This window comes from Notolabrus celidotus, chromosome 17, assembly GCF_009762535.1.
Source record: "Notolabrus celidotus isolate fNotCel1 chromosome 17, fNotCel1.pri, whole genome shotgun sequence".
In the NCBI taxonomy this organism is placed as follows: domain Eukaryota; kingdom Metazoa; phylum Chordata; class Actinopteri; order Labriformes; family Labridae; genus Notolabrus; species Notolabrus celidotus.
The window spans coordinates 12,436,068-12,451,485 of record NC_048288.1 but is presented as its reverse complement, the minus strand read 5'-3'; the positions used below and the strand labels follow the sequence as shown (position 1 = coordinate 12,451,485).

Sequence of the window (15,418 nt, the reverse complement as noted above, 5' to 3'; positions counted from 1 at the left end):
CCAGCCTTGAAGAAGAGAGAAAGAGTCAAGCTAAGAGGGCGGCTCAGGTAAATATCAAGCAGCTGAGGGATGATCTTGAGTTTGAGGAGACAGAAAATCGCACCCTCTGGCGTCAGGTTGAGTATTTGACCAACGAGGTCAAGAGAGGCAACGACAGTACTAAACATTACAAGGATATGTACTCTACTGAGCATGCCCAGAAAATTGAGCTTGGAATGCAAGTGAGGGATCTAGAGGGACAGCTGGCTGATCAAATGAACCAGAATAATAACCTCTTGATTGAGAGCGAGCAACAACAGGTAAGCATTGAGCAGATGTCACAGGACCAGGACCATATCCTGTGTCTGAAGGCTGAACTTGACGCTCTCAAACAAAAGACCAGCCTTGAAGAAGAGAGAAAGAGTCGAGCTAAGAGGGCTGCTGATGTCAAGATCAAGAAGCTGAGGGCTGAACAAAGAAAGGAACAAGAACATCAACTCCTTCTTCAAGAACATGACGCTCTAAAACAAAAGACCAGCCTTGAAGAAGAGAGTTGGGGTACTCCGGTTTCTTCCCAACGCACAAAGACATGCCTGTTAGATTAATTGGTTACTATCAATTGCCCCTATGTGGAAGTCTAAAAAAATAAAAATAAAACAACAAATACAAACTTTAAATGTTTTTCTCTCTGTTTGGAATAATGGCGTGGTGAAGTGGAAAATAATTGGTCAATTTAAAATAAGTTTTGCTGACAGAAGTCTATGTATGAGTAAATAAATAGTATTTCATACATGATTGCAGCCGCTTGAGGCTGGGTAAAGAAACACAGGAAACCACATACACACCAATTCAAAAAAGACGATCTTTGCAGTAATAATAAACAAGTTTTTCCCCAAATAAGGACACGACTGACTTGACTGAAAGGTGGGAACACATAGCTGTTGGCTAGGAGGCTCCAACCCCGCCTCTTTACGTCACTCTCTTTTAGATGAGTTCAGCATTTCCAATATGAGAGTCAAATATTAACCATCTGCTGACAGCTGTTGGGCTAATAATCTTTTCTCATTAGCACAGTAAATACGTGCAGGTGATGAAGATGTCATGTGTGTGAGGCGGCCGTCGTCGTATCGCTGCATGCTCCGTACATCATACAGCAGTCTTTATTAAAGTCTAATTCAATTTGGTGACACTGCACAGCATTAGAAAATAATAATATTAAAAAATATCATACTGTCACAGTGCTTCATGGTTGTCTTACGTGTTCTGGTGTGACTTTGTTTTTACCACCATATGAATAATTTTAATGCAGCCCATTTTTTTTACTCTTCACTTCAAAGAAATGTGAAGGCAAGCCAAGGTAGGGATGGGAAATGATTTTCGAATATTCACTTTGTAAAAATCGAATAGTTACTTTGAATATTTTCTCATTTAAAAAGTACAATTTTTCATAATTTTACCTGTACCTGGGTGTATATGGTATCCCCAGCTACAGAGCATCATAAAACTGTTTGCAAAGTGTTAGCAAACAGAGGAGGAAGTTGCTAACTGCATTAAATAGCAAAAGAAGAAGAAAACATTAGAGATGGTCGTGACGATTTTCTCTGTTTTCTGAATCTCACACCATCATTTCACGAGACTGAGCATGGCAGTAAAATGTGCTCACACATGCCACGCTGCCGAGTCGCAGAAACACCGACATAAAAATCGAGACAGATGCTGTCAGTGCCCGGTACTAACAGCACCTCATCATGCTGTGGCAGTCATGTTAACCAGCAGCATGACATGGTGCTGCTGGTAGCAGATTTCGGTTCACAATGATTCACTCATGATTCTGTAACGTTTTTCAAGACAACTGGATTGAACTCAAAATTTAAATAACTATTATTTTAATTCAATTCTCAGATATGGCCAGTTGCAATCAATTTTTTTTCTCTTATATTTCTTTGTAAACATAGCCATCCGTTTTCATTTTTAAGGTGTGTTGTAACGCAAATAAAACCAATGCACACTTTTTTTCAGCACCTCGCAAAAAAACTAAAAATTACCGTACAAAAATACCTTGTTGGAAAATTTCAGAACAATTATAAAGAAATGGAAAGTGAACGATTCCCAAATGAAGGTATTAAATGTTAAAACAAATAAGGTAAATCTCTTTAAATAAACTTAAGTGCAGCTTATGCTCCTGGCTTGGAATTGACATGTTTTTTCTTAAGGAATATCAGGGAAAGCCAAAATGCTGCCATACCTCAGACTTGAACACTGGACACTGAACCGCCAAGTCTTCACCTGCTTCCGCCATGTCTGCTATGCTCAACTCAGCGAGTGATGAAAGAGCAGCGCAGGACACTTAATGATGCTGAACAAGTGGAGCGAAATGCAGGTAGCGCCTTCTACTGTTTGGAAATAATATCGCAATACAAATTTTGTTGAATCGACTTTAATCCACCCTTATTTGTATCGATTTTTATTACATTTGTGATATATCCTTACATCCCTCAGACAGATCCCTACGAACTAAAAACTGGTATGGTTTTCAGTGTTGCTAACTTAGCGACTTTGTCTCTAATTTTAGCGACTTTTCAGACCCCTCTAGCGACTCTTTTTCAAAAAAGCGACTAGTGACAAATCTAGTGACTTTCTCTGGTCTTATTGAAGACTTTTGGAGACTCTGAACTGATAGCATGTATCGTTCTAAATGAGCAGCTGGTGCTGCAGAGGCCCCCTCTCCTGTCCCCAAAGCACTCACAGACGGCTCAGTCCTAGTCGCGCAGCAGTCCCTCGTAGCTGCAGTCAGAGCAGAGATATTAACCCCTCCGCGTCCAGACTGCAAATTAGTCGTGCAGGTACGAAGACACCGCTGGCTGATCCATTTAGATTGTTAATGTAGATTGTATATAATAAATATTTTGAAAATGATGTTGTTGAAAAATGTAATGTTTTACTTTTTTTTTTTAAGGCTCCTAAGTGTAGTTATAAACATATTTAGGGTGTTTTTAACCTATTAATGTCTCTCCCTCGACGTTGCAAGCCTCTCTGACAGCGACAATCACAATTCAGATTATGCAAATTAGGCGATGACGTCATTTAGCGACTTCTAGCTACTTTAAGGACAGCAAATAGCTACTTTAATCACTGAGGAGTTGGCAACACCATAGACTGTATAAAATATGGACGTAGTATCCATGACGTCACCCATTTGTTTCTGAACACTGTTTTGAAGGCAATCGGCAGCGGCAGCCATATTGCTTCTGTCGAGCCAGTGTGACGTAAAGAGGCGGGCTTTGAGCCTCCTAGCCAACAGCTGCAGTGTTCCCACAGGCAGCTGTGCCTCTCATTGGAAGACTAGTAATCTCAATATCTTCAAAATTACCGCGTTAGAAAAAAAATCACCCCCCTCACAGTGAGAGCACATCGAGAAATGAGCTATTCAGACTACACTCATCTTTTGTACCAGGCTGTAAACATGTTTATTTCTGCTGTAAAGATCGTCTTTTTCCCATTCATGTGTATGTGACTTCCGGTACTTCCGGAGCCAGCCTCAAGCAGATCCTCGATGAACTGCAGCTTTTAACACTTCCGCATTGACTCATATTTTTAGACCAGAGGTTGCCGCTTGGGCAACACTGATGGTTTTAGAGAAGTGTAGCTTTTTGAGAATGATCAGTAGTTCACTTGTTTGTAAGCTCTTTTAATTTAGGGGATTATATCTAAAGTCAGATCCTTCAGCCAAATATTCAGCCAGATTATAGTTACAAGTGTGTTTTTTAAGTTTTCAAAGATGCAGATTTTTCCTGTGTTTTATTAGGATCTTATGTCTTTTAAACTTTATATCTGAAGCGTAGGAGGCTCTGCTGAAAAAGAATACAGGCGTAGCTAAAAATAATAATAATAATAATGAATGTACAATAGTTCATTTTTTGGACCATGATCTTGCACGTGAACTAGTTCATTGTAGCCGATATGAACTGAACTTTGAACTAGTTCATTTTCAGTGTGAACTGGCACAACACTGTCAGCACCCTTACAACCGCCAGCCCAATCTTGTATTTTCCTCTGAACTGCTTTAGATCAGGAGGAAGTAGAGCAGAAGGCTTTTATTCTTCATGGGATGATTGGCGATGTTGACAACATACTCTTGTCCTTTTTCTTTTCTTTCTTCCAGTTTTTTGTTCGGCAGACAGCTGACGGATATTTCGGGCAGTGGGGCAAGTGGCGATGATGAAGGATTGAGGGATAGATGGAGGAGGAGGAGGAGGGGGCAGAGGGGGCAGATTTCTACGAATGAGGGTCAACTTGACATAGAAAGCTATTTATGCTATGATGGGAGGGAGAGAGAAAGAGAGGAGGGGGAGGGCGAGGAAAACAGGCAAAGGGGCCAAAGCTTTTTTTTTTTTTTTTCAGGCTGGAAGGGAGAGATAAAAAGACACAGATGAAGAGAGTGGGATGACAAAAGGAGAGAATGAAGCAGGAATGGTGTAAATGAATGGAGAGAGCAGTGAAACAGAGAGATGAAGGTGTCCAGAGAGAATAAAAGAGAGCAATAGAGCACTCTATGGCCTCATGGCTGGCTGAGCTCCAGCCGGGAGTTCATTATGTCAGTTGAGCTGCACGAGTGCACGTGACAAGCCAATGCATGGCAGCTCGCCCGGAGAGAGAAAGTCATACAGGGAAAAAAAACATCGAAAAAGCCTGATGCTTCTGATTGACCTGTTGATAGTCACACCAACAAGCTGGACTCTAACTGCAGAGGGTTACTAAACTTAACTAATGAAGAAAAAGTTATGAATGCGACACGAATTATTGATTTAAATTAAAACAAGGGTTAGTATTTCCTTAAAGATTGAGGTCTCATTTAGAAATGTTGCGTATGTACGAAACAGCGTCTGAAACTAAAAAGACACTTAATGCCAACCTATGCGTATGCACATTTTAGAGGCTGGGGAAATTGGCGACGCAGGTGGTGAAAGGGTGTACTGAAGTCAGATTACATTTTGATACATTTTCATTTATTTGATACAAAATCTACACACTCATAGACCCACATCATGATAATCACTCAAATCAGCACATTCTATTTGAACATGACAGCGGTGAGCTGTTTCCAATAGGCTTCATCCTTAAAAGACAAAAGGGTTTCTTTAAGTCCACCAAATATTTAATCAGCTTTGTCTTAGGGATGGACATTTCAAGCCAAAATACTATTTGATAATCATTGGCATCTATTCAAAGATTATTTGAATAGAGGTCTGGCGGCGTGAATTGGGCGATGCGTATTAATATGTGCGAATGACGTGTATTCATTTGCGTGAACGATTTGCGATAGTTGAAATATCTGAACTCCAGCAAATCCGTTGCGGAGCGATAGCCAATCAGCATGCAGATTGCCCGGTGACGTGAGGTGTGACCAAGCGGCAACCTGCGGTCTCAAACGATGAAGCCCATGCAGAAGTGTTATAAACTGCAATACATTGAGAATCCGCTTGAGGCTGGCTGCAGAAACATCGGAAACCACATAGACATGAATGGGAAAAAGACGATATTTGCAGCATTAATAAACATGTTTACAGCCTGGTTCAAAAAACGGCTTGGCTCTACGAAGCTAATCTCTCTATCGGCACACACTGTACGGGGGGTGAATTGTTTTTCTAACACGACGGTTCAGAAGATATTAAGATTACGAGTTTTTGCCCAAATAAGGATATGACTAACTGGACTCCCAGACGTGAACACATAGCTGTTGGCTAAGAGGCTCAAACTTTGCCCCTTTACGTCACACTCTGCCTGGTTGAGTTCCGCATTTCCAATATGGCTGCCGCCGATGATTGGCTTCCAAACAGCTCTCAGGGTGGGTGACGTCACGGATACTACGTCCATATTCTATACTGTCTATGGGTGTGACTTATGGACCAGCGGAGATTCACTCATCTGGAATACATGGGACACTTTGATTCTATCTCTGTGCAGCTTCCCCAAACTCTGTGACTCTACCTGTTTTTATAGGATCAGGGGAGTGAGGAGGATTATCTGGTGAGTTGTGAAAAACTTTGCCTGTCACTTGAATCCAGCTATGAGTTGTAGCAGGAAGTTAGCTCTGCCCCCATTAGCATAACCTGCTTCCCCATTCAGTGTCTGCGAGCTCAACCTTGTTTGATAACAACAGACTAGTGTGGTGTGGGAACCCCCTCCCTCTGGCGAATAATCCCGATTTGAGCACTCGCGTACACGCAATTTTGAAGCCCGAATTGAGTGAGTCATTTGCGCAAATAGAGCGAATAAACACAAAACAGTCTTGTGAATAGCGCAATCGTTCGCATTGACATAAGTGTTAAAAACTGCAGTTCATCGAGTGTCCACTTGAGGCTTGCCCCTCAAAAACCACAAACACACAAACTCAAAAAAGCCGATCTTTACAGTAGAAGTAAACATGTTTACAAATTTTTCATAACGCATCAATTTGGGTAATATTAAAATAACGAGTTTTCCATTATTAGAGGCACAGCTGACTTGATTGACAGGCAGGAACACTGCAGCTGTTGGCTAGGAGGGTCAAACTCTGTCTCTTTACCTCACAAAAGCTCGAAAGCAGTTAGGTTGAGTTCAGGATTTCCAATATGGCTCCTGCCGTCGATTGGCTTCAAGACAGCGCTTCAGAAACAGATGGATGACATCACGGATACTAAGTCCATTAATTATAGTCTATGGTTACGACCTAATTTGCATCACGATTAACGAGTTAACTCTGGCTGTCCTACCCTGAATGTTTGAATGCATTATAAAATGATATTTCAACATAAATTGCAAACTAAGAGCAGAAGTCCAAAAGCTCTGAAAAGTTGGCAACTATTGATGCTTAAACAGAATTTTATCATAGGAGACTAAATGAAACAGCAGGCCAATGAAAAATGAAGGTTTAAGATATGTTTTGTCTGTTGAACTTTAAACATCTTTGCCATACTTTTGAATATAATCCCTAGCAGGCAGAATTATTTAAGTGTGTTTAAAGTGAATGTTCATAGAGCTCTAAAAGTGAGACACGTAACAGCTTTATCACTGTTTCCTCATTTCCTTATTTGTTATGAAGGAGCACCTTGGATTTCATAAGATTGGTGATGGGTTGGGGGATACATTTACATACACATACACAAGTTGCTAACATGACTTCTGCACACCCTTTGATAAATCATATAATATTATGTGAATCATACATGCTCTGTTTGCCAGTGTTCGTATGTGCCAGTCGATGGTGTGTCCGTGACATTGGGTGCTATCCTCATTCAGGGCAGCAGTTAATTCTGGGATTATCCTTTTTCTCAACAAAGGGCTGGGATTGGGATTATAGACTGAGGTGGGGGAAGGATTGGACTGACTGGAGCGTTTAAAGGGGCATTAATGGGATCTCCTTAACAGGCAGATTGGATGTATGGCATGTGCTGCTGACAGCACATAATCCTGTAAAAGACTGCAATCCTAACAATTCCTCCAGCATCTCTGCTCTACTCCTGTCTCACTCCATGCAGACACAGGTTGAAAGCAGCAAGTTAGATTATTTTACCCTTTTAGTTTTTGTGTGTGCACAGTGGAACCATTCAGTGGATAAAAACTTTGATTGAGCACTTACACCGATTGGGCTTTCACTTTCAAAGTTGAAGACTGTTGTAAAGTCGGAAGACTTATTTGTGTGTCGCTGTCTCCAAATTATAAATGTAATTTTCCCCTCACCAGAGACAGTTTACAGTAACTGTGGAACTTCCATACTTGAAGATGCTGAAACATTTGTTACCAACTAAAGCTGCAACTACTTTAAATATATGCTGCTTAGACCCATTCAGTGTCCAACTCTGGGTCAGTGGATGATTTTTGTGGATCAGTTTTGTTGACTGAACAAAAAGCTTTCAGACTCACTGAAGCTGTGATGTGACCCTTTGACTTTCCTCTCTCTCTGAAGTGAGGATGGTGAAGCCTCATGGTATGGTTTAGTTTTGTCCATTTTGCTGAACTTACTAAATGTACTTTACTATTAAAACCTATAGTCATTTCTCAGATCTAGCATGGTTAAGTTAACTGTGAATTGGCTTTGACCAATGTTTTCAGGAAACATCTGGTAACTGTTTTATAATAAATAAGTTAGAAACTTTGTTTTCAAAATGTCAGAAAGTTAGGAATATCATTTACCAATAATATTGCGAGGCACACTGATGCATTAAAATCTGAAAGGACCCAGGGACATGTACAATAATAGGGATATATGCTGCCTTCAAATGGAACTTGTAAAGTTGTGAAGTCTTGTGGTGAAATAGTGTAAATGAGTAGCTTGGTGTTCAAAAGTTGAATATTACTATTTCTTCCATATGTGCTGAGATAACGTGCCGAGAAAAAAAATCAAAGACAACTAAGTTAACAATCAACTTGCTGTGGCTCGTCTTCGTCCCGTATGTGGCTAAAATTAATCAAATCACGCTGTACAAGCTGCTCTTTCGCTAATGTTAGCTAATTTTGCTGTAATAAACATTCAAGTTTCAGGGAATGACCCCAAGACATAAACCATCCACTTAGAGTGGATCGTGGTATCTGAACCCAGTGAGCCCCGGTTACTTGTTTGAGGTTACTGAATGTGTTTGTACCAGAAAGGTGGGAGGACAGTGAGGTGGTTTAATGTTAGCTTCCCAGTGTTTGTCAACATTAGCGTTTGCCTCATTGGTAATTTATGCAGTCTCTTTTTCCACAAAGATGGTGTCTTGTGTGCCTGCTTTAAGATGGGTAGGTTATGCTGGACACAAAAAAAGAATGTGGAAGATGGAGAAAATTAAAAAATTAAAATGTACAGTGGAAAGTGGTACAACTGCATGACCCAATTTACTGCTCAAGGAGAATCCTACACGTCTGTGAAAACAGCTTTCCAAAGTCTTGGGATTAACCTGTCCTTCATCCCATTCAGCACATAATCCAGTAGGTCTCCAGTTTCGACAATGAAGTATCAATATCACCACTTACAACACGATCTGCTGCTTTGAATTACAAGTGGTATCTGGCACAGTGTCCTTCACAGTGCCAGACGCACTTCTGTGTGACTGCAGCAATCATTGACTTTATTATCTGTATCACTCTGTCAGAGGCTTTATGGAGGTCAAAAACAACGACTGACAGCAGAGGCAGAATCTAGTCTATTGGTTTGCCATATGTGTGTGTGTGTGTGTGTGTGTGTGTGTGTGTGTGTGTCTGTGTGTGTGTCTGTGTGTGTGTCTGTGTGTGTGTGTAAATAGTTGGGGTTGGTGTCACCATGGTAAGGGATGTGGGCAAATCCAATATGGCATGTGAGCAAAAGAGAGAGAGAGGAAGTGAGAGAGATCACAAGAACAGACACACATGCACACAACTGCAGACACACACACAAACCCACACACTCACTCTATGGGAACCAGGTCAAGCACGGCCCGGGAATGACCAGTGAGATGAGATCATCGACAACTGGTGCAGCCACTGTAGTCAACACCATACATGCATGTCACGTGTGCGTTTGTGTGTGTGTGAATCCCACATACTGGGTCAAGCTTCGTCAGTTAGTCATTATTTTGTGTTACTAGTGGATTTAACACGTCAGACTGCTGTCAGTCTATAAGGCATCTCCTTCACCTCTCCACCACTATAATCCAGGGACACAGGAAACCTAATCCACCCATAAACGACAACATAGTCTATGTGTGAGCGAGTGTGTGTATACAAAAGGACACAGGAGAGGCTCATTGCTGGAATAGCTGGTGTTTGCTGGAGCATTAAAGTTTGGCCTGAAGCTTTGCAGGACTTAAAAGTTCCAGTTATAGTGCCTGTCGTCGTCTTCTCACATTCTCATGTTGAGAGCATCGCACACTTCCTGTGGGTTTTCTATATTCAGTCAGGCAAACCAAATCTCAGTGTACTCACCAGTTACACTACTGACCTATATTTCAATGAGCACATCTAAATTTGGGAGTTCTGAAGACAAAAAGGAGAAATAGAGCTTGTATTTCTCTTTAGTAACATTTTCTGTACTAGAATACAGAATCATATTCCACAACTACACAGCTCTTAACGGCCGGACACCATCATTTCTTAAAAAGCTCATGGTGCCATGTGACCTCAAGAACATAGTTTTAGCAGAATACATGATTGATTGTTCTCAGTTCTCAAAAGTAGTATGGGAGGTACAGTCTGTAATCATAATGCCCCTCAAGTCTGCCTCTCAAACACTTTGGGTACAGGAAACAAATGCTTTCTTTATTGCCAACATTACTTCAAAAATTATTTTGGACACAAAACATAGTTTTAGCAGAATGCAGGATTGATTGTTCTAACAAAAGTTCTCAAAAGTAGTATGGGAGGTAGAGTCTGCAATCATAATGCCCCTCAAGTCTGCCTCCCAAAACAGTCGGGTTACAGGAAACAGATGCTTTCCTGTGCATTTCGACCAAGAGTTCCGGAGTCTTTCAGCCCCCAGAACTACTTTACCCAGAACTAAAAGGTTCCTGTCCCCCCCATTGATGTCTGCCTTCCTGATGAGGATATTTGGAATCTTAATAAAAACTAAACTAGTTTGCATTCCCAGGAACTCCCTCTGTGTTTCAACAGCTGTGTAAACTCCACCAACACTGTTACATTCAGCTGAAGGTCTCCAGTTTACAGGGTCCCTTTTAAAACTCTAACACCAGGAGAGACGCGTTCACGTTGGGTTTAGAGAAGACTACTGTTACAAGCTGCTAAATCAACAGAATCTAGGAGTCTTCTTTTGAAAAGTACACCCACATACAAAAAAGATAGAACAAAGCAAAGAAAGAGAAATCAAGTGAATCACAGATGTGTGTGATGTTATTGTGGATGGCGGGCGGAATAGAAACACTGCAGGTAATCTACCAATCAGTCCTGTTCAGCATTGCAGGCCCTGCCCCCCAAAAGTCCCGGGGCTTTTGAAAAGTACTACCCCCCTAGCAGGGGGTTTTCAGGGGGGAGATTATCTACTCCTGAACTACTTTTTCACCCTGGGTCCGTTGGTTGAAACGCACGTAGTTCAGGGGTAAAGTTCATTCGATCGAAATGCCCCTCTTGACTGCCAACATTACTTAAAGAATATATTTCAGAGGATATTAATAGGATCAGTAAAACCTCAATATAAGCTCGTCAGTAGATATTAACATGCCTCAACTACTAATAAGTGCTCATCACTTTTTTTTGATGTTTTGAAGTGGGTTAAAAAGAGGCAAAATAAAGTCACTGTAGAAAATGAAGTGCTCCACTCATGGCTCTCTCATGATCCTTGTGATTTAAAAACTTTCACATCACCAAACTCATGGCTGGATGGGACAGCCCATGGTTAACTGATGATTGTGATAACTCAGGTTTAAGAGTGTCTACCCTACCAAAAAAATCCCCAATTCCCAATAACATAAAGACATTCATAATTCATAATTTTAGTATCTATGTCACGTGCAGGTTGAATACTCACAACTCCAGAACCAGCACCATCTCAGACGCCATTTCATAGACCTGGTGGAGGTTGACCACTCTGGAGCTGGATGTTGCCAATTCAAGCACAGCAATCTCATGGATGATCTCCATCCGGCAGTCTTGGCCTTTCCGTCTCTTCCTCATGAATTTTGCAGCATACTCGTTGCCTGTGCATTTCTCCACACACTTTCTGACCACGGCAAACTTTCCCCTGGAAGACAAGAAGAACATCAATACTGTTAATACATTGACTATGTGCACGTTAATATGATTTTAAGACTATAAAAGTCATACCATCATGTAACCGTTCTAAAGCAAGACAAAGCTAAATCCTATGAACTTTTTAAGATTAGCGTGAATCAGGAACTTTGCTGTACTCTGTTCCGGTAAGTAAAGAAGTAAAGTGGTATTCTTTAATGTAGAAAACAAGCTTATTAAAGGCTATTGTCAAAGTCAGACTGAAAGCTGCTTTAAAGGTGACATATCATGCAAAATTGACTTTTTAATGGTTCTTTACCTGAAATATGTGTCCCTGGCATGTCTACAAACCCCCCGAGAATGAAAAAAATCCATTCTGCCCCGGTTCTGATTTCTACACCTTTCTGTAAATGTGTGTGAAACGAGCCGTTTCAGACTTCCGTGTTTTTGTTACGTAACAACAATATCCGGTCTGTCACGGAGTCAGAGCTCGGAGCTTGTTCAGCCCATAGACTGTATAAAATAATACTGAATCCCTCCCCCGTTTTTCATTACCTGCACAAATGTGTGCTAACAAGGAGCTTAGGAGGGAGGCATGCTAGTTGTAGGCTGTCTTAATAAACACAAAGGTCGGTTTTACTCCCCACGTCTGCAGATTTGAAGATCTAGTGGATGATTTTTATTTGTCATGGATAAGTGCTAGCGCTAGTTAGCATAGCCACATAGCTACATGTTCATAGCTGTAGCTGTAGCTGTGTACCAAGACACACGTCGACATACTGACAAATAAAACAACAAGAAACACTAAATCTGTGACCAATGGTTCAGAAAGGTCCTGCTGCCTTTCTGGCAGAGGTCGGTTTTACTCCCCAGGTCTGCAGATTTGAAGATCTAGTGGATGATTTTTATTTATCATGGATAGGTGCTAGCGCTAATTACCATAGCCACATAGCTATATGTTCATAGCTGTAGCTGTAGCTGTATCTGTAGCTGTAGCTGTGTACCATGACACACGTCGACATACTGACAAATAAAACAACAAGAAACACTAAATCTGTGACCAATCCTTCATAAAAGGTCCTGCTGCCTTTCTGGCAGAGGTCGGTTTTACTCCCCACGTCTGCAGATTTGAAGATCTAGTGGATGATTTTTATTTGTCATGGATAAGTGCTAGCGCTAATTACCATAGCCACATAGCTATATGTTCATAGCTGTAGCTGTAGCTGTATCTGTAGCTGTAGCTGTAGCTGTGTACCATGACACACGTCGACATACTGACAAATAAAACAACAAGAAACACTAAATCTGTGACCAATCCTTCATAAAAGGTCCTGCTGCCTTTCTGGCAGAGGTCGGTTTTACTCCCCACGTCTGCAGATTTGAAGATCTAGTGGATGATTTTTATTTATCATGGATAAGTGCTAGCGCTAGTTAGCATAGCCACATAGCTACATGTTCGTAGCTGTGTACCAAGACACACGTCTACATACTGACAAATAAAACAACAAGAAACACTAAATCTGTGACCAATCGTTCAGAAAGGTCCTGCTACAGGCGCCTCTCCATCAGGATCAGATTCAGAGGGTTGAAGTAACGCGATCTCTGAGCAGCCGTGTATATTCAGCCAACATGTAAACATTAGATCAACGTGCTGGAGAGCCGAGGCACATCCACTTCCGGAGGGGGCGTGGTCAGAGGGAAAACAGAGTGTTCTGATGAGGAATGAAGAAGGGGACTTTTCAGGCATGCCAAAATCTGATTTCAAAGTGTTTTTTTGAGCATAAACTTTAAAGACATGTTTTTGGGACCTCTTAGACCAATATATATTGATGAAAAAAGCATGATATGTCCCCTTTAAAAGGGAAAGCTGCTGCTGGCACCAGACGTTTCCAGCGAACAAAACGGAAGTTCATCTCAAGTTTATTTTGACACACAGCTTCACAAATAGCTATACAGGGTTATGTGGGGTTTCAAAACCACTTAAAAACACTGTGGGGTTTGCTTTGGATGTGGTTTCCCATTACCTCCCATAACCCAGTCCTGTTTTAGGCTAGAAGGTGTACCCATGTGAGGACCACAGTATAATGTGTGCACATTGCCCTGGGGAGATCCTGTGAAATGTGACTGGTGATGGAGATGACAGGCCCACATTGTGCTTTCCCTCTGGCTAGTGTTGGCCGTCAATGCTCCAATAATCAGGAGTGTGATCCTGGCTGAATGTGACCGATCCACTGCCAAGACTCAATCACAGTGACACGCTAAAACTGCTCTCCCTGGTTTCCTTAATGTGGCTTGACATTTTGATGGATGGCGTATTCGGATTATAGCAACAGAAAGAAAACACATCTTTCTCTTGGAGCTCAAGACATTATTTGCCATCAATTCAACTTACTTGAAACCCAACAGAATTTGTAATAAGCAATAGAAGACGTTGAAAACTCACTTATTAATTATGGGTGGGTTTTTTTTCTTGGTCTATGTGGCACCAAAGGGAAGTACTGTTAAGTTTCAACAAATATCAAGCTAGTTGAGCATCCAGGGACTTAAATGTAGAGCAGCACAGCAGGCAGCCAGTTAGGAGCGTGATGGATAAAAAGTGATTGTCCCATTTGGATTTGATTGGTTTCTGTCTGTTGCTGCTGGTTAATGCATGCTATCTCAATGGAGAACAAGAAGAGAATACAGTCGCCACTGAAACACAATATTATACTGGTAATAAAACCAACAAAAGAATTCTCTATTGAAATATTTGAGGAGAAATAATGAGAATTTCGAACACTTTGCTCTAATATGAGAGCCTACCTGTGTGAAAAAAACACCCAAGCATGAAGATAGATGCGGATAGACGAGGAGCATGGGCCAGCACATTAGCGCGGTTATCAGTAGGGATGTAACAGTAATCCTTGTACTCGATTACTCAAATTACCTAATGAACAACTTCTCGAGTACTTGCAATTATTGTTAGTTTTTACCATAAACAAAAATAAATAAATAAGTCAATTTTGCTTGTTAGCAGGCTAATCTTCTCCGCTCTGGTTTCGTCACAACGACGAGTGCTAACAGGGCGAACAAAAGACGTGATGCGAGACTGCCTGTTATCCGTCTCCGCTGTTTTCTCCTTGTGCTTTAAGCTCATGTGGTTAAGCATCAAACTGGTATTTCTATGGTATGTAAGTTTAACGCCACATCTTGCACTGCTCATTAACTTCATCGTTTTTACGGAGTACTTCCAGACATCACTTTTTTAACTGACATACAGCAGGTGTTGCAGACGGTTCTGTATTTGTTGTGCTTTTGCTTTCAGTGGAATAATATGTTCCTAAAGTGTTGCCGTAGCTGCCGTAAAACAAAAGTTTTTGCTGTGTTCTAAAGCTGAAGCTGTGGCCGGAGAAGTCCTACGTTTATATCCCATTCATTATTTTCCTACCTAGTGTATTCAGTTAGGTGAAAACAAAAAGCACATGGTCACACATGTAACCCTGTATAAGTTCAAGTTATGTTGCCAGGTGCGCGAGTAACAAAATGCTACTCGAATAATGGGGTCAATGGCGAGCAGGGGAGAACGGTTGGTTGTCACACGGGTTGGTTGGCACACTCGTTATATCTCGCCACCAGAGGGCGCTGTCTCTCAAATTGGGGTATAGACATTACCAGAATTAGGATCAGAGCTCACCTACATAGTCTTCTCTGGAGTAAGACAGCTGAACTTGAGGTGAGAGGACTTTTTGTGTTTCTCATGTCAAATTGTAAATATTCAGCTCCTCAG

The 15,418-nt window shown here is 41.3% G+C and overlaps 1 protein-coding gene across 1 annotated transcript in view; it reads right to left on the bottom strand.

The window, feature by feature from the left end:
• Positions 1-15,418, bottom strand: part of stk17a (serine/threonine kinase 17a) — a 42,275-nt gene that overhangs the window by 15,905 nt on the left and 10,952 nt on the right. The window contains exon 2 of the mRNA XM_034706686.1: positions 11,453-11,665. Coding sequence (XP_034562577.1) covers positions 11,453-11,665 — 213 coding nt within the window. The remainder of the gene's footprint in view (positions 1-11,452; positions 11,666-15,418) is intronic.